The following is a 19,023-nucleotide window of genomic DNA, read 5'->3' on the forward strand; positions in this document are numbered from 1 at the left end:
GGTCCTTTTTCACGATGAAGGAATGGAGAAATGCTTCATCACAAATGTGACAATAGTGCTTTATCTCAATATTCAAAAACGCTAATGTCTCCAAATGACTCAGACATAAACTAGTAGTTATTGAAGCAACCACTTTATAGGAATTCATGTTTTTGCTGTTGTTTTAATTTGTTAAGTTTCCTGGGAACAGCTAAGATACTGCGCAGAACCCTCTGGTAGAGGCTCCACAGACATGAACATATCGATTGATCTATCGATAGATAGATAGATAGATAGATAGATAGATAGATAGATAGATAGATAGATAGATAGATAGATAGATAGATAGATAGATAGATAGATTGATCTATCGATAGATAGATAGATAGATTGATCTATCGATAGATAGATAGATAGATTGATCTATCGATAGATAGATAGATAGATTGATCTATCGATAGATAGATAGAGTTCCCATCACTTGCAATACCAAGTGACGGGAACATCAAGAAGAAGGAACACGAGAAGCTTGACAAATACCAAGGGCTCAGAGAGCAGCTGGAAAGGATGTGGAAGTTGATGGTAACAGTGGTCCCCGTGGTAATCGGAACACTCGGGGCAGTGACCACCAAACTGGGAGAGTGGCTCCAGCAGATTCCTGGAACAACATCCGAGATCTCTGTCCAGAAGAGCGCAATACTGGGAACAGCTAAGATACTGCGCAGGACCCTCAAGCTCCCAGGCCTCTGGTAGAGGACCTGAGCTTGGAGGGCAAAAATAGACCGCCCATCGGGGCGAGCTGGGATTTTTATATATATATATATATATATATATTTATATATATAAATAAATAAATAAACTCCCTTGGTGGGCTTCTGTTCCCCTCCAGAGAGGGTGGCTACCTCACAGTTTGGAGAACCACTGTTTTAATGAGTCACATCTCTTTTCAATGCTGAAAAGTGGATCGTGTGCACCCTTTCACACCTTTTCTAATATTATTCTGTCAAATCACGCTGCGACAATTTATAAACCTTAGGGAAAATGGATTTCTAGGACGATCTTTATTAAATAACATGATATAATTTCCTATGCCATACATTGTAGTCTAAAAATGTTTAATGACATTAATAGTTCAAAAGATGGTGGATAAAGTTTATTCATAGTTAGAGTATAACAAGCTTTGATGAGTCCAGGAAGAAAGGAAGACTTCAAAGGACCAACTTGTTGTTTTTACTCAAAATCTTGTAGGGCCTTTACCTTACAATATAAAGCGCCTTGAGGTGACTGTTGTGATCTGGCGCAGTATAAATAAAATTGAACTGAATTGAATATGATGGGGAAATATGGTTTTAAATATATTATTGAAATAACTAGTGGATGGGTGGTTGTGGTGGTGCTCCTTGCTTCCAAAAAGCCAGACTTTCTTGTAAGTTTTTTTAAAAGTTTGTATTCTCATGTACCAATACTGCACTTTTTCCCTTTTTCTTTCTTGAATTAAGAAGTTGAATCAGTACTTCAACTTTTCTGAACACAGATATCTATATCTACTTAAGTAATGAATGTCTACGTGAGGCACCTCTGATTGGGAGACACAGCAAACCCTCTGGCAATAGCACATATTGAGGTGCCATCCTGGAGGAGGTGGACTACCTGTGCAACCTCTAGTGACATTGACCCGAGCCAAATGAAAAACTAGTGAAAAAACAGAAAGGATGAGGAGGGAAAAAAGATCAGTGGCCTTCTCCTGTAAACCATTCCTGTTTGGGGGGTTGTCTCATTGTTGCCCCTCTAGTGCACCTGTTTTTAATTTCATTAACACCAAAGCAGCTGACACTGATTAACAACCCCCTCTGCTACTTAACTGACCAGATCAATATCCCGGAAGTTTAACTGAGTTGATGCTAAACTCTGATTAAAAAGTGTTCCTTTAATTTTTTGAGCAGTGTACATAATATGTATGGAGTCCAGGAGTGAGCGTCTACAGCCATCTGTAGAACATGGTGGAGGCTCTGTCATGGTTTGGGGCTGCATTTCATCCAGTGCTGTTGGTGATCTTGTCAAAATTAGTAGAATTATGAATGCAGAAAAATACCACCAGATTTTGATCCTCCATGCATTACCATCTGGAAAGCATGTGATTGTCAGCAGCAAAGATCCCAGACACACTGCCAATGCATTAAAAGAAAAACACACAGTGGAACACAGTCATGGATTGGCCTCTGCAGAGCCTGGACCTGAACAAAAGGCAGCCAACAGCCAAAAAAGAGCTTTGAATGTCCTTTGAGAAGCTTGGAGAACTATTGCTGAAGAAAACTTAAAGAAATTACAAAAATGCCTGCCTAACAGAATTCAGGCTGTGTTGAAAAATAAAGGTGGTCATACCAAATACTGACTTTCAAGCTTGTTAGAATTGTACAAACTTTGTTTTGGCCTTATATGCTGGACTTCCATGTATGTTTACACATTTTACTAAACCACTGCACCTATTATATACAGCTTATACACACACACACACACACACACACACACAGAAGGAGGGAGAGAGAGGAGAGCGAGAGAGGCTTGATTTATTGGCAGTGGAGGCATCTGATGATTCTCACACTCCTCCATACCATTTTAGATTCACACAATAACAAATAACATAATGTGGCTTGAAGGCACGAGGGTTGAGTTTGCAGGAGCATATGTACAGTACATTCACAGTCTCATTTCCATATGTATTCATATATGTGCTATTCAAGCATTTAATATTTCTACATCCACTGCATAGTTCTGTAACCAATCCCATAATACATATAGACTAATGTTCATTCCTTCAGGGAACAAATACATTTAACAACCGGCCAAACAACTGAATATCCTGTCCTGAGCACAAACACGGGTTCAAATGTGAAGATACAGAAAGAGTAAAACGATCGTCAGTCCCCTTTATTGAAAACAAGAAGCCCCCCGAGAGCACAAACCTCCAAGGCGACTCACTGTCTGGGCAGTATTGACTTTTAAGGAAATAGTGTTGTATTTTGTAAAATTTATTTTGTTTTCTTTGTTCTTTTTAAATGTACTTAAATAAGTTTTGATGCAGTTAAAAATAAGTGCAAAGTGCAGTTTTTTTTTGTTTTTTTTTTTTATTTATATGGATATATGTGTGTAGCATACATTTCATCATTTAGAAAAATGTGGGAAAAAAATTGGATTGTAGGTTTAGTTTTTTTCCCCCAAAAAATAAAATAAGAAACATAGTTATTCATAGCGCTCTATAAAATTATCACTTTGACCTTGAATGAGAGGCCAGAGGTCAAATGTGACATATTTTATATCTTTATACGGTACTTCCTATACAGTATGTTGACAATACACACCACATTCGTAAGAATCATAGTTTCTAAGTTATAATTCTTTTTGTCAATCTTCGCCCAAGCAGACTTGGGTGGATGGAAGCCAAATTTTAATGGATTGTTAGCATGACCCCACTCTACACCCCTACACAGTTTTTATCAGAATTCATTCAAAACTTTTCAAGCTGTAGTGTTTAAAGGCATAATGACACACACACACATGCAAACGCTACATAAAACAAACTGTAACCTGGTTGGTTACGGGGCAAATAACAAACGCCTGCACTTTGCACTTGTTTTTACTGCACTACAAACTTCTTAAAGTAAGTTTAAAAAGAATATATACAAAATGCAATACTCGACCCCTTAAAAGTAAACACTTCCCCTCTGCCTTGGTGGAGATTTGAGTTCGTTAATATTTTGCCGTCAAATTAATTTGTAGTGCAAGAAAATCAGAGCCGACGGCACATAAACGGTTAAACGCGTGCACAAAGGGGCAGCACAGAGACTCATAAAACCTTGTTACTTCACTAACCCGTGAACGCTGCTCGTCTCTCCACAGTGGCGAGGCGAGGTCACAAGTTCCCAAACACAGCCCCGGAGCAATCACACACTCCCCAAAAGGGTAGGCGGTTCCTAAAGCCACACGGAGAAAGACACACACACACACATATACACACACACACACACAAATACACACACGCGGGACTAGGGGAACGCACTCAAACCACACTCTAGTCAGGTCAAAGTTACTGAAAACTGCTGCTTTTGAGGTCTGACAGGTGGAATGACCAACTATCCATCGCACTCCAATGGTATGCAGAGTCTCCGGAAAGAGCACCTGTATAAGGTGCTGGTCATCGGAGACCTGGGAGTCGGGAAGACTTCCATCATCAGGCGCTACGTCCACCACACCTACTCCACCAACTACCGGGCCACGATCGGAGTTGACTTCGCTCTGAAAGTGTTAAACTGGGATTCGGAGACGGTCCGGCTTCAGCTGTGGGACATCGCAGGTAGGGGAAGTGAAGATGTTGAGTATGTGTTGCGTCTGCTGGGTTTACCGCTGTCTCTATGGGTAACATCAGGCCAAGTAAACTGACAACTTAACATCAACTCCGCAAAAGTTCGTGAGGGGTGTAATCTGTACTGTGCGCCGTTATATTTTTGATATTTTAAAATGTGAAAGAACAAGTGGGGGGAGCCTAAATGTTTAGTAATGCTGCCTTAGTTCCTGAAAAAAATGATTGTTAGGCTAGATAACACTTATCTTCTAACTGACAATGAGGCATGACTTCTATAATTATGAAATATTCTCAACATAGAGATGCACTGTCACTGTGGAGAGCTGGTATCTGACACAACCTATGTTCCGACACATGCACGCGCGCACACACACACACACACACACACACACACACACACACACACACACACACACACACACACACACACACACACACACACACACACACACACACAAATTGCTTAGAATACACTGCTGTTCAGTCATTCATTTAAGGTATGATGTTGCATCATGTGATTAGGTCCATGTGAGGGAGATTTAAAGGCAATAACAGGAGTGTTTTGTAGCCGTAATAAAAACAAAACTGCCTTACTCAGTCACACTGAGCAGAGTGAGACACACACAGAGGTGCATGTCTTATGCGTTTCATTTTGTTCTATTAAATTAAATGATTATGTCAAGGTCACGTAAATATAGTACAGTAAGCCACATCTGATTTAGTTTGTATACCTGCTTGAATTAATCCAGAGGAAGAATAGAGGCACTCAGAAGTGAAACATTAAGCTTTTTTATCATGCAGGGAACACATTTCAGCTGCTGTCATTTGAAGTCATGTAAAGCTATAAACTGCACCATCAGCTTACTGAATGACAGTTTGTCAAGTGACACATGTGACACTGTCTGTCTGAGACTTCTCTTACGCAGTGACATTTTTTATACATGGCCTTGCATGAAAGAAGGAAGCTATCAATTTCCTCTTACTTGTGATGCAAAGAGCAACATTTTGTCTTTGTCAGAGAGCTTTTATTAGAGCCAGAAGTGGCCTCTTACGCATTAGTATTTACTTTTCTGCTGAGAGCACATTTTCTGCACAGCATGCACACACCTACGTGCTCCGTTCAGGACCAGCAAGTAACGTTAAACAGAAAAACACACACCCCAAGGCAATGCCTTGTTGACAGCTAACCTTCTCCTCCAGCACCTAATTTCCATTTCCTGTACAGATGAACTCACGTGCATATCGGCATTCTTCCACACAGACATTTCACATGGCTGTCGGCATAAATGCTGTTATAGTTTACCTGCAAAGTGCATGTCTAAATGAAGCAAAATAAGGAGTTGCACTGGCCATGTTGTTAAGCGCAACATGATGGTAAGACTACAGGAATGTGCCGTTTCATGGGAATGCAGGCACTGCTGACTGCTGTCAGCTGCATTAGTTGTTTTGCTGCAAAAAAAACGCAGCAAAACAGATCTGATGCTGGCAACAACAGCGTTGCCAAACGAATGAATGAATCTCCCTGTGTGTGTTTGTGAATCACAGGTCAGGAACGTTTTGGGAACATGACGCGAGTGTACTACCGTGAAGCCATGGGAGCCTTCATAGTGTTCGACGTGACACGGCCAACAACCTTTGAGGCTGTCATTAAGTGGAAAGAAGACCTGGATTCTAAACTAATGCTGGCTAATGGGAAGAGCATTGCCACTGTACTGCTGGCTAATAAGTGTGACCAGGGCAGGGAGTTGACCAACAATGGCATCAAAATGGACCAGTTCTGCAAGGACCACGGCTTTGTTGGTTGGTTTGAGACTTCTGCCAAGGTGCGGCCATAGTACAGTTAAAGTGTTCTTGTTTGCCAGGCATTTCTGATGTATGAAATGACATTTATTTTTAAAAACCTACAGTCTAGTTCAGGAACTGCTCTGTATCAGACGCACAGAAATTGCCTCATTTCCCTAACATCACATACCAAACACACCCTCCCTATTAGAAGTCTATTTAAGCTGCTATATTTCCTATCTCTCCCACTGACATGTAACTGCAGCTTCTCTGCATCCCTGTCTGCTGTTTCCACCTCTCCACCGCCATAGCATCCGACTATAACCCTGGGGGATACCGACTCATCGCTCCCTAATTTTATATGTGATATATTTGCAGGGAGTGATGAGCTGAGAGCCTAGATGCTGAACGCTAACTATATTGTGCTGCTTTAATAAATCAGTCATTTCGAAAGCGACTTGTCTGATGGAAAACCATTTTTTCTTTGTTTCTGAGTGTCAGATGAGAAGATTGATTCCAGTCCTGAAGCTAAACCTCTAGCTAGGGAACAATTTGCATAGAGTAGCATACACACCACAAAAGTCAGGTAGACAGTAAACTTGACTCTGTGCAAAGGAAGCAAACTTTGCATTCAAGTGCCTGTAACAGCCACTTTACATAAAGGAGCAATACACTGTTTATTATATATTTGTTGTCGTTATGATATACTGTCTCTGATATTCTGGGATCCTGAGCATTCAAATTAGTAGGTATAAATAAAACATTCTGTACAGCACTCCATGTGTTTGTTGACACTTCCAAAAGATCTCTGAAACGAATGATTTTACTTTTGTGCTGCTGCTTTAAAATCTGTCAATATCGCTTTCGTTTACACATCTGCCGTTGGCACAAATGTGCTGGAGCTGCGTAAGTGCGCCGCCATATTTGTGGCATCAAGACTCGACATTCTAAAAGGTCAAAGTTTATAAGGTGCAGATTTGGCCAGAAGTGTCAGAGGTAGGCTATCCAAACAGATGTACTCGGCAGCAAACAGATGTTAGTTTTCTGACAGAAGGTTAGTAATTTGTGTGGTCTCACAAAGAGTGGCACTTGTTTTAATGGGTTCCTCTCTCTCATATAGGACAATCTCAACATCAGTGACGCTGCAAACTTCCTAGTCAAGCACATCATGGCTACAGAAAATGACATCCTGAAAACTGTGGTGCCCGACACCATCTCCCCGCAGCTCGACCCCAACAACCAGATGAGCTGTTCTGGCTGCTTCAAATAATGAAAGGACGGCTCAGTGTCAGAACTGAAAAAAGACTGGATGCACAGCAGGACTAAGAGGCAAAACCACGCCGCTGAATCTTGCAAGGAAATCTACATGTTAGTAGCATTAGAAATAGTAGCGTCTACTATGAAACAGTTGGGGCTCTTTGGTCCAAACTGCAGTTGAACATTTGAGTTTGTTGCGCTTTTGTGGAGCAAACCAAAGCTTGCAGACTGAAGCCACTTGAAGTTGCTCATTTACTTAACAATGCAACAGTTTTTTTGTAACTTGCTATCCTGCGAGTGTGAAGTTTTTGGCAGATAATGAAAACAGCACTGCTGTCCGTGCTGTTGGTCACAATGTGGTGTGTTGGGCTGAAGAGCAGAGATAAAGATCTATGCTCAGCTCTGCCTGCTTTACAAAAAAGATCAGATTAAACTTCAACAACAGCTTGTTTTGAAGAAGACCAGGAACATCTTCACCTCCATAACCTGAATGGTATGAAAGTTCTCCCAGTATGCTTGATGTAATACAGCTAAAGGGCACAGTAAAAACACACATCTTGTTGAACTTAAATTTGCTTTTTAGACAGGCTTTCTTTAATATTACTCTGCACTAGCCAAAGAATCCAGTATTGACCTATTTCAGAGGATCCCAGATTTACTGTTGTTTTAGCAATGCGAATTTTGCACAATAATTTTTTTCTTATCAATTTCTAAGTTGCTTATAGTGTGCTTTGAGTGTTTACTGCTGGGTAATGTACCAAGATAAACTGCTTCAGATCTGTCCTACAACTAACAAACCTTGCTTGATTTGTCGTTTTAAGTGACAACACATTCATATCTATAGCAACAGCTCGGTCGTGACAAGAAGCTGCGAAGAAACAGAGGGAAATGCTTAGGCGCACAAACATCCTGGAGCCTGCCTGGTATAAGCAGGCTTTTATGGCCAGTGAACAGGCGTGCTGGAGCAATTCAGATTCATGTGGTCAAAGATTTCCCAGACGTGTCTGTGTTAATAGAAGGGGAGTGGTTGTCATACTGCCTAACATTGAGTTTTAGAGCTATCTAGCTGCAACATCTAAATGGTAAATCGACTGCAGCCGTATTCCACTCATAGTGCCGTACACTACGAGCCACACTCACATGCTATCTTACCCGAGGACAGTTCATAATTTCAGCTGGAGCTGTGGACTGAACCGTCAACCTTCTGATTAGCAAAATTTGTTAGTTTGGCCCACGCTGCCTCCTGAGTCACACTTTTCTCAGAAGTGATTATTAAGTGTATGTGTGTGTAATTTTTCTTCATCAGAACCTAACCCCTTGTATCCATGGTAACTGGAGTCTTTTTGGAGTATCCTCCAACATCTTTGTGAAGCTATTTCTCTCTGTATGCAGGCACACATCAATGCTTATACCCACATAGACACATTTCTCCAGTCTCCACGTCCGTGTTCCTTTTCTCCTTCTTCCCTGCTTCATTTTTTTTTTTTATTGTTTCTCTGTTTTCTCTCCATCAACCATTTCTAGATTCCTTCTTTTATGTTATCTGCTTTTTTCTCTACATTCTTTCATTTGTTGATTTACACACGTACTACGTACTGCTCATTATACTGTATACAGTATCTACTACATACCCTGGGATTTTCTATTTAACCCGATCGCCTTCCACTGACCCGGCTCCTCTGTATTACTTGCTAGGATTATCCTCTAAATTTGTGCCAATCTTTTTTTTTCTTTCTGTGACTTATGACTGCAAAGATTTGTGGCCTGATATAAATTTCAATTAGGTCTCTGATCTGGATCAGCCAATTAATCTGGATTAAATCAAGTGAACTGCTTGGTCTGTTGACATTTCCACAAATGTACTATTGGGCATTCTTTCCATAGTTCGCCAGGATTTATACAACAGCGTCATGTGTTAGTGTTCGAGGGTTTATTTTATTTTATTTATTTTTTGGTAATTTACAGCATGCACGAGGGTGGATTTAAACAATGTCCTCTCCACAGAAAAATGTCACAATTTTAGTATGGCTCATCATGAGGGTGTGTGACGTCACACATCATGAGTTATCAGAATAGCAGCGTCACACTCCATAGGCACGAGACAGTGTGTCGTGAGAAATCATTGGTGATGTGTTTGAGAAGTAAAGAAAGCCTTAACACCACTAATTCAGTTATTATTCCATGTGCAGATTGTACTTGTGTATTTATTTTTTAAAGCTGTGAAATGAATTAACACACATAAACCATATTATCTGTTATTGTAACGCTTTCACAAAACTTCACAAAACTGTGTCTTCAAAGTATATTTCTCCTGTTTGACCTGGAACAAACTCTGTTTTCTGTTCACTCTGAGGATCACTGTGAGGGAGTGAGCAGAAAATCAGTGTTTAACTTTTATTAAACTAATAAAAGTTGGCAGTGAGAGTACGTGTGTGTTCGTGTGTGTGTGCTAAGCCTGATTCAGGACTCTCAGGTTCTCATAAGGAAGCCACATGATTGTGGGTTAATCTCTGCCTGAGGGTTTAGAAGATTAGGTCATCTGCTTGTGGCGTGTTAAGACATCCCTACCAACAAACAATCGAATCATTTTAGAACTTGATCATCTGAAATTCCTCATGCTGAATGTTACAGAAACAAATGACGAATATCCAGAAAGGTGACAAATTAAAGGACAAAGCAAGATAAAGTGTCTGTGTGAGGAGCTGTGCTCCCAGAGGTTCCGTTGCCTTTGTGCTACAAATCTGTGAAACAGTATTCCTTGCTTGGAATGCCGTTCTTCCAAAGGATGAACCCCGATTTGGTGTTCCGATGATGCTGGTGAAGAGTGCTGTCCAACTCTGCAAAAGATCTGGTGACTAGGAAGGCCATGGCATATAAACCATATAAATTTCCTTAATTGTGAAACCATTCATTGACTCTTCTTGTCCTATGGATGGGGGCACTGTCCTCCTGGAAGAGACCACTCCCACCAGGAGAGAAATATTACATTTCTGTCAGTCAGGATTATTCAGATCCCAAACCATACCAGAAAAATACCCCAAACTGCAAAACAGAGCTACTCAATGTAAACAATTGTATTGTAAACAATATTTCCTTTAATAAGTCACAAATCTATAACTGAATTGCTGTTTTAGGACACCATTTAGAAAAATAAAGCAAAATAAAGTTTTTATTTCATTTAGGTTTATTCTTAAAGTTTTAAGTCGTCGCGTGGTGATATCAGGGATGGATTTAACTCTCCATTACTGGAATTTGGGATTATGAGCACAGTGAAGCATTCTCTGTGTAGGCTCTGCCAGAGAACCACCTACAGAAAACATTCACATATTCTCTGTGAGACAGAAGAGTGAGAGAAGCTGTTAGTAAGAGAAGATGGAAGAGGCACGGCGCTTAAATGTTACAGCAACAAAAGGTTACCAAGGAGTCAGTGCAGGTAAACCAACAGGCACTTTGAAATTGTCACCACAACTGCTTTAAAAAATATATAAATTTCACACTGATTGAAACAGATTACTCTCTACTATATTAGCACACAATCAACTACCTTAATTAATCTCTTGTGACCATTTTGATAATTCAGCTATCAGCATGGGGATCATAAAAATAACTTGGTCTGATGATCTGACTTGCTGGTGTCTTTCTCCCTGTTGTTACTGTCAGGAATTGTTCACGTGGAGCCATCTGTTGTCAAATTAGTCACATTGCAGGTATTTTTTTACTTCGGCTCAGAGACGAGCTTCTCTTGTCTCTGCTTAAGCTTAACTACAATAATCACAGATAAAGTTATTGATGCACAAGTCCATACTAATTAAACTGGTACTTGTATTCATTTCCTAAACATTACTTGGTGTAATACTAGAGGCTTTTACGATACTAAAGTGCCATAAAAGTGTGACTAATTTAGTGCATTTCCCAAGATGTCTAATTTCTAGAGAGGAAAAAAAAAACACAACAAAAACTGGTGGGCGTATACACATTAACGCACACAAATCTTAAAGTGAAGTGCAGCCACTCGAGAATGACTGGATTTTAAACTTAATCTCACTGTGTGAATACCAGCAAATGCTTTCCCAGGCTAAAGCTCACCTGCTTTGGGGTGAGGTAAGCTCTTGGAAGTTGTCGTCTCTCAGTTCCCACCCAATCTATTTGCCCAAGTAGACCTGCCTGACCTTTGTCCCCCTTTCAATAATTCTTTCACCCTGAATAATCTGTGAGAATGGCCAGCATTACTGCGATTAACAAACCGTGGTGTAATTTTGTAGTCATCCAGAGAGTATTATACTGTGTTTGCTCACATAAAAGAGAACTGAGAGATGAATAAAGAGACCGTAAATTAAATCAGCCTCCTGACAGAGAAAAATAGAAAACAGGAGCAGCGATAAAAGATTCAAAACAAAGGGAAGAATTCAGATTAAAAAGCACAGAGGTGAGGCTCAGTGGGAGAGAGTGTCTAAGATTTGAAAGGGGGAATATTAACAATGTAGTGCGGCATTAAATCATTAATATATCTGTCAAGGTTGAAAGATGAGTCCTCTGAAGACCTTACGAGCTCAGCTATCCATCATACATGCTGTGAAATATTACATCTAATTAACATTACTGATGTTTTCTTGCATTAAAAGTGAAGGATGATAAAACATGTTTCACTGTTTGGGGCATTTTATGCTTGTTTATTTTGTTTAATATAATTTTTTTTTTTTTTTTTTTTACATGTAGTCTAAAAAAGTGGGAATGCATTTGCAAAAGTTCATAGAAAGAAAGAAAGAAACTCCTTTTGGGGTATTACATAAAAAACACACATAGAGCTTCATGTAGTACAAACTGTACACGTCTGCATTGTCTTAGTGGAACGATTACACACACACACACACACACACACACACACACACACACACACACACACACACACACACACACACTGCCACTAGAGGGCCATAAGCACCTAAGTTATCATGCATTACTTGAATGTGCAGTCTGCAGTCGGCTTAATGGCAAAACTAAAGATTTTTTTGTCATTGTACCTCAAAGCTCACCGTCATTAAGAATACAGTGTGGTTAATCAGCATAACTGGTTTAAATATTACACAAATGCAAATTTTACACAAATCAGTTCAAGTCAATCTACGCTCAGGTAATTATTATGGGTGACAACAATTTTATAAATGAGGAATAGACAATAACAGCAAATGGCGTTGAGGAAAATCAAAAGAGAAGCTGCAAAGCGTAAAAGCTGCAGAAAGCAGATCAGTGAATGGAATGATGAATTTTAAGAAAAAGTGCAGTTAATAGAACAGAGAATAAAATACAACCATAAAACTGTTTGTACATCTGAATCAACCCTCTAATTTAGATAAGGGGGTTAAAGATAATGCAGCAGATGATGACTTATAATATTTCCATCTAATAAAAGGTTAGATGAACGTGGGTTGGTTCATTTATTTTCATTCCAGACTTTTCTCATAAGTGCGTGTGCTTTGTTCCCGCGATAAAGCTAAAGACGATTTGTACTCATGAGGTCTGTTCTGCTGGGTTTAAAGTAAAGCTGTGAGAGGTGTTTGCAACTTAAAAGAGCTGTGTCACTGTGGACTGCTGATGATATGACACCACAATGACAGCCAGAAAACTGAGAGCCACACATAAGACAAAAGGTAAACATGCCACTCTATGTCAAGGCTTATTTGGTTGAGTTATGTGGTTTTTGGTGCAAAATGCTGTCATGTGTTGAACTCTGAGTGAAAGGGCAGAACCAACACTGTCTGTAAGAGGTATTTTTTTTTTTCCCTGTTCACACCTCAGACCTGTATTGTAAAGTATGTACACATAACCCTGAGGTAGTCAGGCAGTGAAGCGTGTTACAGATATATGTTCCAGTTCAGTTCCAGTTAGAACTGTAAATGTCTACCTGACTGTGCTGGTTTGCTTCCCCAGACATTCAACTATAGTAAATTATTTGCAATGCTGGAAAAAAAAAAAAAAAAAAAAGATTGGCTACAGAAAACCATCAAGGACTTCTTATTTTTTGGCAAAACAAAATTAATCATTTTAAACATAAGGACCACATACCCGACCTTTCAATATACATTTTGAAATCAAAAGGTAATTAATAAAACTGCAGCTGATTATGGCCTTCTATCTGCAAATGCATTTTTTTGGATTATGATTAAATCATACTTGGCATTGCCATTGCTTCATATTGTAGCACAGGCCCCCCCCCCAATACTGTGTGATATGTATGTACTGTATGATAAGGATTACAGTAAGGTTTAAAAATCAGTTTGACATGAAAAGCTCAGGAACCATGGTTCCTATGATACACTATATTTATCCTTCCATCATATCAGTGTGTTTGATCTGTATCTAAAGTGAATGCTGTCCAGCGACCATGTCCCTGCTGGAGCTTAATGGAGCTTCCATGGATGTCATATACTGTTCAAGACCCAGAGAAAAAGCCAAGGTGGATGCCTGTGGCTGGAGTGGCAACCCATGCTGTGAAAGAAGAGTGTCTATGCGAGGGACAAGAGAGGTCAAAGGGCAGTCTGAGGAGGTGTACTTGGCTAACACCTGCAGCTGCTCTGGTTGTAGATTTGCTTCACTGCAGACCTTCTGGCATAAAGCAGAAACATTGTGACATGTTTTCAGCTTTAGCTGGCTTAACTGGCTCTTCTCCACGATCAGTTTCTCCCTCTCTGTCTTCTGTGATGCACACATGAAAAACACACAATCTGTTTGAGCATGACTGCAAGCAAGGAGTGTTTTTATGAGAAATTTACTGGTTGGAACAAAAAAACAAACAAACAAAAACTTACCAGCTTGTTGATTTCACACTGCAGATTGTAAATGCAATCTAGTTTTCTCTTGCGGCAACGTTGAGCTGCAAGGCGGTTTTTGCTGCGTCGTCTCATATCATGGACAAAGTCCAGCTGTTCACGTGTAAAGACATGTTGCTTCAGCAGTAGCTGGAAGTCATTCCGGCTCAGATCCACTATCCAGTCTACGGAGAATGGCAACTGCACCTGAGGAAACCCAGCAGAAAAAAAAAATATATAGAAAGGGTTATGTGCCAATTTCTTCATCAAGGAAAGTGTATTCCCTTATCACATATTTTTAAATCTTTATGTAACATCACAACACAAGGACTGTGACTGTGTGTCTTACGAACAGACTTAGATAAATAAACAAAGAAAACTGCCACTTAGATAACATGCAAGTATGGCACCAGCCTCAAAGAAGCAGGCTGGTACAGAAAAAATCTGTTTCTTTATCCAACATAAGAAATATGCAAGTAACAAATGATTACTCTCAGTGTGTATTTCTTATGTCTATACACATCTCTGCTTATCAAATCTCAACATAATTTAAATCAGTTACTTTGATTTCATTCAAAAATCCTGGCGGGCCTTGCTGTAAATGCTGACAGGGGAAAAAACAAATGAAGTAAAAAAGGAGTTTGAACAGTTACATTTTTACCAAGGTGTTAATTGTTAACTCTAAAACCCTGCTGCTGCTACAGTGCGACAGGAAACACACACTCGCCAGTTTATTGGAACAGTATAACTCTTGTATTGTTTTATCTGGTGTAAATAAAAGCTTTTTTTTTCTCTAAAATGACCTTAGCTTTGTCTGCACACTCACTGCCTTATCTGTACTTTCGGTCCAATGCAAATGGTCAGCCTGGACATGAGAGCTTCCTCACACTTGTTGTTTGACTCATAGTCATTACCAACTCAACAGGCTGAGCTGTGAAGTTAAGCTGAACTGGACTCTGAACCAGTTAGCCAGACACATACACACGGTCATAATGCACACAGGTGCAAGTGAACACATCAACTCATCTGGGTGAATATTTAACTAGGCACCACAGACGCTCTCCTTTCTTTTGCCTGAATGCAAATTTACATATGATAAAAAGTGCCAAAAACTCGTATCTATAACAAGCACTGCAAAGTCATCCACGGGAAGGGCGGTGATGCTTCTCGAGGCAGTGCGATTTCCGAACAATGAGAACTTCAGAAGTTATCTGGACTAATGAGAACAGAGCTGATTCACTTTAATATTCTCACCTGCCTGGCCCTCTCTCTTGTGGAGGACTCACTGTCTTCTTCTGTTTCTGTCTCAGAGTCTCCGTCCTCCCCTGAGTTAAAGGACGATACACCTGACTGAGATGTCCCCTCACACTCTGACAGCCCTTCTCCTTTCCATAAACACTTCCTTTGGTCCAGATCCTGGAAAAGGGGACAGTTTGTTTTTGCAGAGGTGAAGGTGGTGTGATGTTTGAGCCACTCTAAAGATGTGCTCTGAAGGTATCGGCTCCCTGTATTGGTGGAACATCCTGCCTTGGGGTCCTGAAGGTTGAGCCGAGAGGAGCATATATCAGAGCCCAGCTGCATTGCCAGGCTCTCAGCCACTTCCTTCTCCACAGTGGTATTATTTACTGGCAAAGCTACTCTGCCATTGTTGCCTCCTCCTTTTCTTTCTTCTTGAAAGGTATGACCTGCCCTCTTCCCCTCCGCTTCTACCTTTTCCTCTGCCCTTTGTTGACTGGAAACTGGCCCTAGTACAATAGGGTCTCTTGCTTCTTCATTGTCCGTAGAAAACCCTTCCTGCCCCATTGATCTACAGATTACTGGACCCTCATTCACGGCCCTCAGAGGGCGACAGTGCAGTATTAAACCTGATGACCTCTCAGTCAGCACCGCGCTTGACTCTGAGGAGTCTGCCTTGACACTGGATATGTCTGAGGAGGTGATTACACTACTACCCTCTAGCCCTTCATCCATTTTAATATCATTCTCTCCTGCTTTCTCACTCCATTTGCCCCCTCTTTCATTTGTGTCCTTCTTAACCATAACAGCTATCGCTCTGCCCATGCAGTTCTCTCTCCTCACATCATGCATTCGAATTTTCCATTGCTCATCAGCCCCTTCTGTACTCTGTCTGCAGGCACTTGAGGCTGAATTTCCAAGGATTTCAGCCTCAGTTTCATTCTTACTCTTTGCGCTACTGGAGCATGGCAAGTCGGAGATGGCACAGTTATCCCTGATCCCTCCTGCTTTGGCCAGACTCTTCTCTGTGACACAAGTGTCCTTCCCACAAGCTAGCTGGAACTTGCGATACTTTGGACACTGCATAAAACTGTCATTTGTCCCCTCAGCTACTAACGCAATAGTGTCTGTACTGTTCTGACTTCCCATTTTGTTGTTCACTGATTTGTTACAGTCCCAAACCACTTCCTGGTGGCATGATGAGTCAGCAACTGGTTGTACTTCTTTTTCATCCAACAATACATCGTCAGAGTCTGTGGTGCTGTTTTCCTCTGAAGGCGGCTTCTCACACTTCTCCTTACAGCAAGCCTTTTCCTTGAATGATGGAGAGCCTTTGGTAGTGGAGAGGAACTTAGGGAGCAGAAAATCAAAGCATCCCCCATCCAGGTCTCTGAAGCCAAGAACGGCAGCTGAGTTTCGTATTTCTAAGATGTTGTCTTTTCCAAAGTGTAGTTTGGACGTGTAGGCAAACTTCAACAAGGGTTCAAAGCCAGCAACTGTCACCTGTAAAAGAGGGTAAATGTAAAACAAAAACAAACAAACAAACAAAAAAAAAACCATGAGCACGTTCTAATTCTGTGCTTCCTGTAAGAGGAGATAATGAGGGGAAGCCACTGTAGACCCACACGTGAAAATAGATCTGATTTATGCTAACTAAATAAGTTTTGGGAAATAAAGCAGAGGATTTACTCGCTCAGTGAGAAGTACATGTGACTGAAACTTTAGTTGCCATGGTTGCCATGATACAAAAGGACAAAAAATATCAATCTATGAAAACTAAATAAAAAAAAAAAGTGTTATTGTGATGTCTATATCTATGCCTCTACAGCTAAAATCTATCTATAATCTCTGACACAGAGATTACATGCTGACGTTTAAATGTCAGTCTAAAAAAAAAAAAAAAAAAATCCCCAACCTATGCAACAGCAACACTCGCTGAGGAAATGGGCCTTATAGTCACCTTTTTTCACTTCACTTTCAGACATTTTTGTTATCGTGGGCATGTGTGCAGTCATTTCTGTCTCTGTGGCGTCACGACGTGATTTCTCACCTCTCGGGGCAGAGTGATAACTGCTCCGTGCTGCGTGAAGGAAGAGATACTCTGCGTGAAGTACTCGCTACACGAAGCGAGCACTGAGCGGTGGGCTCTGAAACTCTGGCCCTCCACCACCACTGTGACATCGCACAACACGTCCCGGCTCCGCTGCTCGTCCAGGCAGCGCAGCACATGTGAGGAATGCACAGTGGACTCAAATGTAAACACAGACGACCGGGGGGCAGACATGGCCACCGGAGATATCTGTATATACACCAAACACGCAAACTGCCTCTGTTAAAGTTAAACAAATGCCCTCTGTCACGACATTATATACTTTAAAAATGGTACTTTATATATACATATAAAACAACAACAAAAACATGCCTACCTTACAAAGCTGAATTTGGATTGTATTTCCAGGTTTGTTTAGGGTGTTAAAGAAAGTCCCAGCTGCTGAGCACACATGGTTATTTCTAAATGGAATGCTGTCTAACCAGGCTACGTTTCCCAGAAAGCCTTATCTCAACTCGGCTACAAACTAAAAACTGCGCTTGACTCAGTCATATGGCCTGTGTGTGAGTATGCGAGAGGGAGGGAGGCATAGTGGGAGTGTGTGTGTGTCTGTGTCTAGTGTATGTGTGTTGTAACAACCCTGGGTGTAACAGAGCAGCGCTGACTCATGCACTCTTGCTGATAAAGGATGAGCAAGCAGTTTCCCCCTCCTTACCAAATCCCACCCTCGGATCTGTTTGGTAAACTAACAGCTTTTCCGAGAAAATCCCTTTAAACGTGTACCTTGAACGCACAGTTCACAGATTAAGGTGCATGCCAGGGAGTGAGCCTCGTGTTTAAACAGGATATTGTTTTCTGTGTGTATCTTTGGATTGAAGGTTACCTGGAGTTACTCAAGTATTTGCAGTATTTGAGTTATGAGAAATAACTGCATTAAAAAAAAACAAAAAAAAAACGAAGCATAGGGACACACAACACTTGCTCCCAAAAGGAGGAGGAGGGGCTAATCTGAAGGTTAATATTTCCCAGCAGATCCATATTGTTTCATATGCTGCTTTTAAAAATGTTTTCCAAATGTTTCTGTGGGCTCAGTGCAAATCTTCTGTGCATGCATGTGTGGCAGGAAGAGGGACCGAAATCCTTTGCTGGCAGAGGAACAAAAATGTAACAGTTGTCACAGCTGTACCTATTGCATTGCACTTCATTTCATTCTTGAAGTTACATGGTTCTAATTTAAGCTTTAATACACCGACTGTGTTTACACTTCACTTGTTGGGTGTTTTTATGAATGATTTGAAATCTATTTTTGAAAGTTTTATTGCATGCTTTGTGTTTTGGTGTGGGATACTCTGTAACCTTGTCCTACAGGAGTGACTTTTTCTAGAAACACACACACACATCAATTTCTATAAATCATTTATTTGGTTGGTTACCCCCCCCTTCCCAATTAGTTTCGGTTCATAATTTTCACCCAGTTGTCTGTGTTCCACCTCCTCACCAGTGGGGCCCACTGAGAACTAGAATAGTGAGATTATTGCCTTTGATGGTGAGGA

General features: G+C 40.7%; 2 protein-coding genes across 2 annotated transcripts; one reads left to right on the forward strand and one right to left on the reverse strand.

Annotated features, from left to right (window-relative positions):
* Positions 1–3,926: 3,926 nt before the first annotated feature.
* Positions 3,927–9,789, forward strand: rab38b (RAB38b, member of RAS oncogene family). The gene is made up of 3 exons (XM_030745911.1): positions 3,927–4,330; positions 5,885–6,162; positions 7,242–9,789. Exons 1-3 carry the CDS (start codon positions 4,102–4,104, stop codon positions 7,389–7,391), a joined length of 657 nt encoding a protein of 218 aa, XP_030601771.1. The 5' UTR covers positions 3,927–4,101; the 3' UTR covers positions 7,392–9,789.
* Positions 9,790–13,043: 3,254 nt separating this feature from the next.
* bach1b (BTB and CNC homology 1, basic leucine zipper transcription factor 1 b) lies at positions 13,044–18,675 on the reverse strand. The gene is made up of 6 exons (XM_030745543.1): positions 18,657–18,675; positions 17,847–17,956; positions 17,471–17,719; positions 15,439–16,923; positions 14,185–14,391; positions 13,044–14,071 (listed from the first exon to the last, which is right to left on the reverse strand). The coding sequence occupies exons 1-6, from the start codon at positions 18,673–18,675 to the stop codon at positions 13,736–13,738; spliced, it is 2,406 nt and encodes an 801-aa protein (XP_030601403.1). The 3' UTR covers positions 13,044–13,735.
* Positions 18,676–19,023: the final 348 nt, after the last annotated feature.

This window comes from Archocentrus centrarchus, chromosome 14 (assembly GCF_007364275.1).
Source record: "Archocentrus centrarchus isolate MPI-CPG fArcCen1 chromosome 14, fArcCen1, whole genome shotgun sequence".
Lineage (NCBI taxonomy): Eukaryota > Metazoa > Chordata > Actinopteri > Cichliformes > Cichlidae > Archocentrus > Archocentrus centrarchus.

Excerpts from the sequence above, each read along its gene's own strand:
- rab38b (XM_030745911.1), top strand. The coding sequence starts at position 4,102 with ATGACCAACTATCCATCGCACTCCAATGGTATGCAGAGTCTCCGGAAA. Across the intron at positions 4,331-5,884 it reads TCAGCTGTGGGACATCGCAG|GTCAGGAACGTTTTGGGAAC; the intron begins GTAGGGGAAGTG and ends TGTGAATCACAG. Across the intron at positions 6,163-7,241 it reads GGTTTGAGACTTCTGCCAAG|GACAATCTCAACATCAGTGA; the intron begins GTGCGGCCATAG and ends TCTCTCATATAG.
- bach1b (XM_030745543.1), bottom strand. Across the intron at positions 14,392-15,438 it reads CAAGAGAGAGGGCCAGGCAG|GTGCAGTTGCCATTCTCCGT; the intron begins GTGAGAATATTA and ends GGGTTTCCTCAG. Across the intron at positions 14,072-14,184 it reads AGTGTGAAATCAACAAGCTG|AAGACAGAGAGGGAGAAACT; the intron begins GTAAGTTTTTGT and ends TGTGCATCACAG.